At 45.6% G+C, this 1456-nt stretch overlaps 1 protein-coding gene across 2 annotated transcripts in view; it reads right to left on the bottom strand.

Moving 5' to 3' along the window:
* LOC107096354 (endothelin-converting enzyme 2-like) overlaps positions 1-1456 on the bottom strand; it is a 26135-nt gene that overhangs the window by 13066 nt on the left and 11613 nt on the right. Inside the window, exons 7-9 of one of the 2 annotated variants that reach the window (XM_015392964.1) lie at positions 940-1082; positions 622-736; positions 537-542 (exon numbers count right to left, since the gene is read on the bottom strand). In XM_015392964.1, the coding sequence (XP_015248450.1) occupies positions 537-542; positions 622-736; positions 940-1082 (264 nt within the window). The remainder of the gene's footprint in view (positions 1-536; positions 543-621; positions 737-939; positions 1083-1456) is intronic. The other variant, XM_015392965.1, reaches the window with a different exon arrangement.

The following is a 1456-nucleotide window of genomic DNA, read 5'->3' as shown; positions in this document are numbered from 1 at the left end:
AAAACAACAAAAAAACCCAACAGAGATGGTTGTAGATTTCAAGCGAAAGGAACAAATTGAATCCTGTTAGCAACCTGGGAGAAGAAGTGGAGGTATAAGGTTATAAATACCTTGGTGTTCATACAGACAACAAACTCAGCTGAACAAGAACAACAAGAAGGGACAGAGCAGATTGTACTTTCTAAGGAAGCTTGAGTCCTTCTGCATTTGCAACAAGAAGCTACATATAGTCTATTGGTCTGTTGTGGAGATTGTGATCTTTTCTGGGGAACCAGCATCAGAGGAAAGACAAAGTACTTTGATCAGGAACTAGAGACAGGCTAATGGCTTGCGGCGCTGAACCAGTGAGAACCAGTTACAACAGGCGGGATCAAGCGTCCCCAGCAATATCAGTAGAAGCAAAGGAGAACAGAACCAGTTGGAAATTCAACACATACAAGATGCCATTACAGCCCAGAGGGACTGCTTCACAGCGGTTCAATTAGAGCAGCTAAAAGGTCAGGGATAAGGATTACCGACCGTGGGAGAATTCCTACCTCCATCTGGAAGAGACACCATCATCAGCAGCTGAACTATGCTCAGGTAAGCATGCTGTTGGTGTTTTAGCCAGAGCGGACGTACCTTCTTGGTGCCGTAGAGACTCTCCAGAAGTTTGTCCTGAGCATTCTCGAAGCGCTGATCCAGAGTGGCGACTCCCTTCTGAACCAACGTCCACATCATGTAGTTGTTCAGCAGACTGGGGGCAGAAAAAGCTGATCTCATCACCCGAGGGCCAACTAAAGCACTAAGATTAGAAAAGTAAACACCTCTCCAGACATCAACGGTGAAGATTTGTTCTGTTTGTCTTTTTGTCCAAAACACATAGGAAGGGACTAAATGTCCTGCTAACATTTTCCATCTGAAGCTGTGATATATTGTGTGATCTGATCAGACGGTTACCTGCGGTCGGTCTTGTTGATGAGCTCGGACACCTGCTGCAGGTACTCTCTGGCATACAGAACCACTGGTTCTGTGTCGTTTAGGTCCAGAGGAGCCAGAGAAAAAGTCAAGAAGTCTAGCCAGTCCACGGCTGGAGCCAGCAGCTGGAAAGGTAATCAGGAAGTTAATAAATAGTACACCTCCCAGTAGCCTTCGCTGTTTTATATATTGTAAGGATTTATTAATAATAGTTCTGCAGAATCTATTTGGTCAATCTCTAACGTTATGCCCTCTCTCCCTTTTTCTCATAGCAGCTTCGTCTCGTCTGTTCCTGTTTGGCTGTGACACCATCCTGAAAAGAAATATCAGCTGTGCTGCTGCCATCAGCACCTTTGTTTATAGATGTTGGGATGATCGGGATGTTTTTCCAGTATAGTCCTGTTTCTCTAACTGTGACTGGCTGGATGTTCTCTCTTCATCCTTTGACATGGAGCTGCCTCGGAGCTTGTCTGCCTGGCTGAGTGTTTCCTGGACGGGG

Source organism: Cyprinodon variegatus, unplaced genomic scaffold, assembly GCF_000732505.1.
Source record: "Cyprinodon variegatus isolate N-32 unplaced genomic scaffold, C_variegatus-1.0 Scaffold617, whole genome shotgun sequence".
NCBI lineage: Eukaryota > Metazoa > Chordata > Actinopteri > Cyprinodontiformes > Cyprinodontidae > Cyprinodon > Cyprinodon variegatus.
Note: the sequence above shows the minus strand (reverse complement) of the source record. Positions and strands in the feature narration are given on the sequence as shown.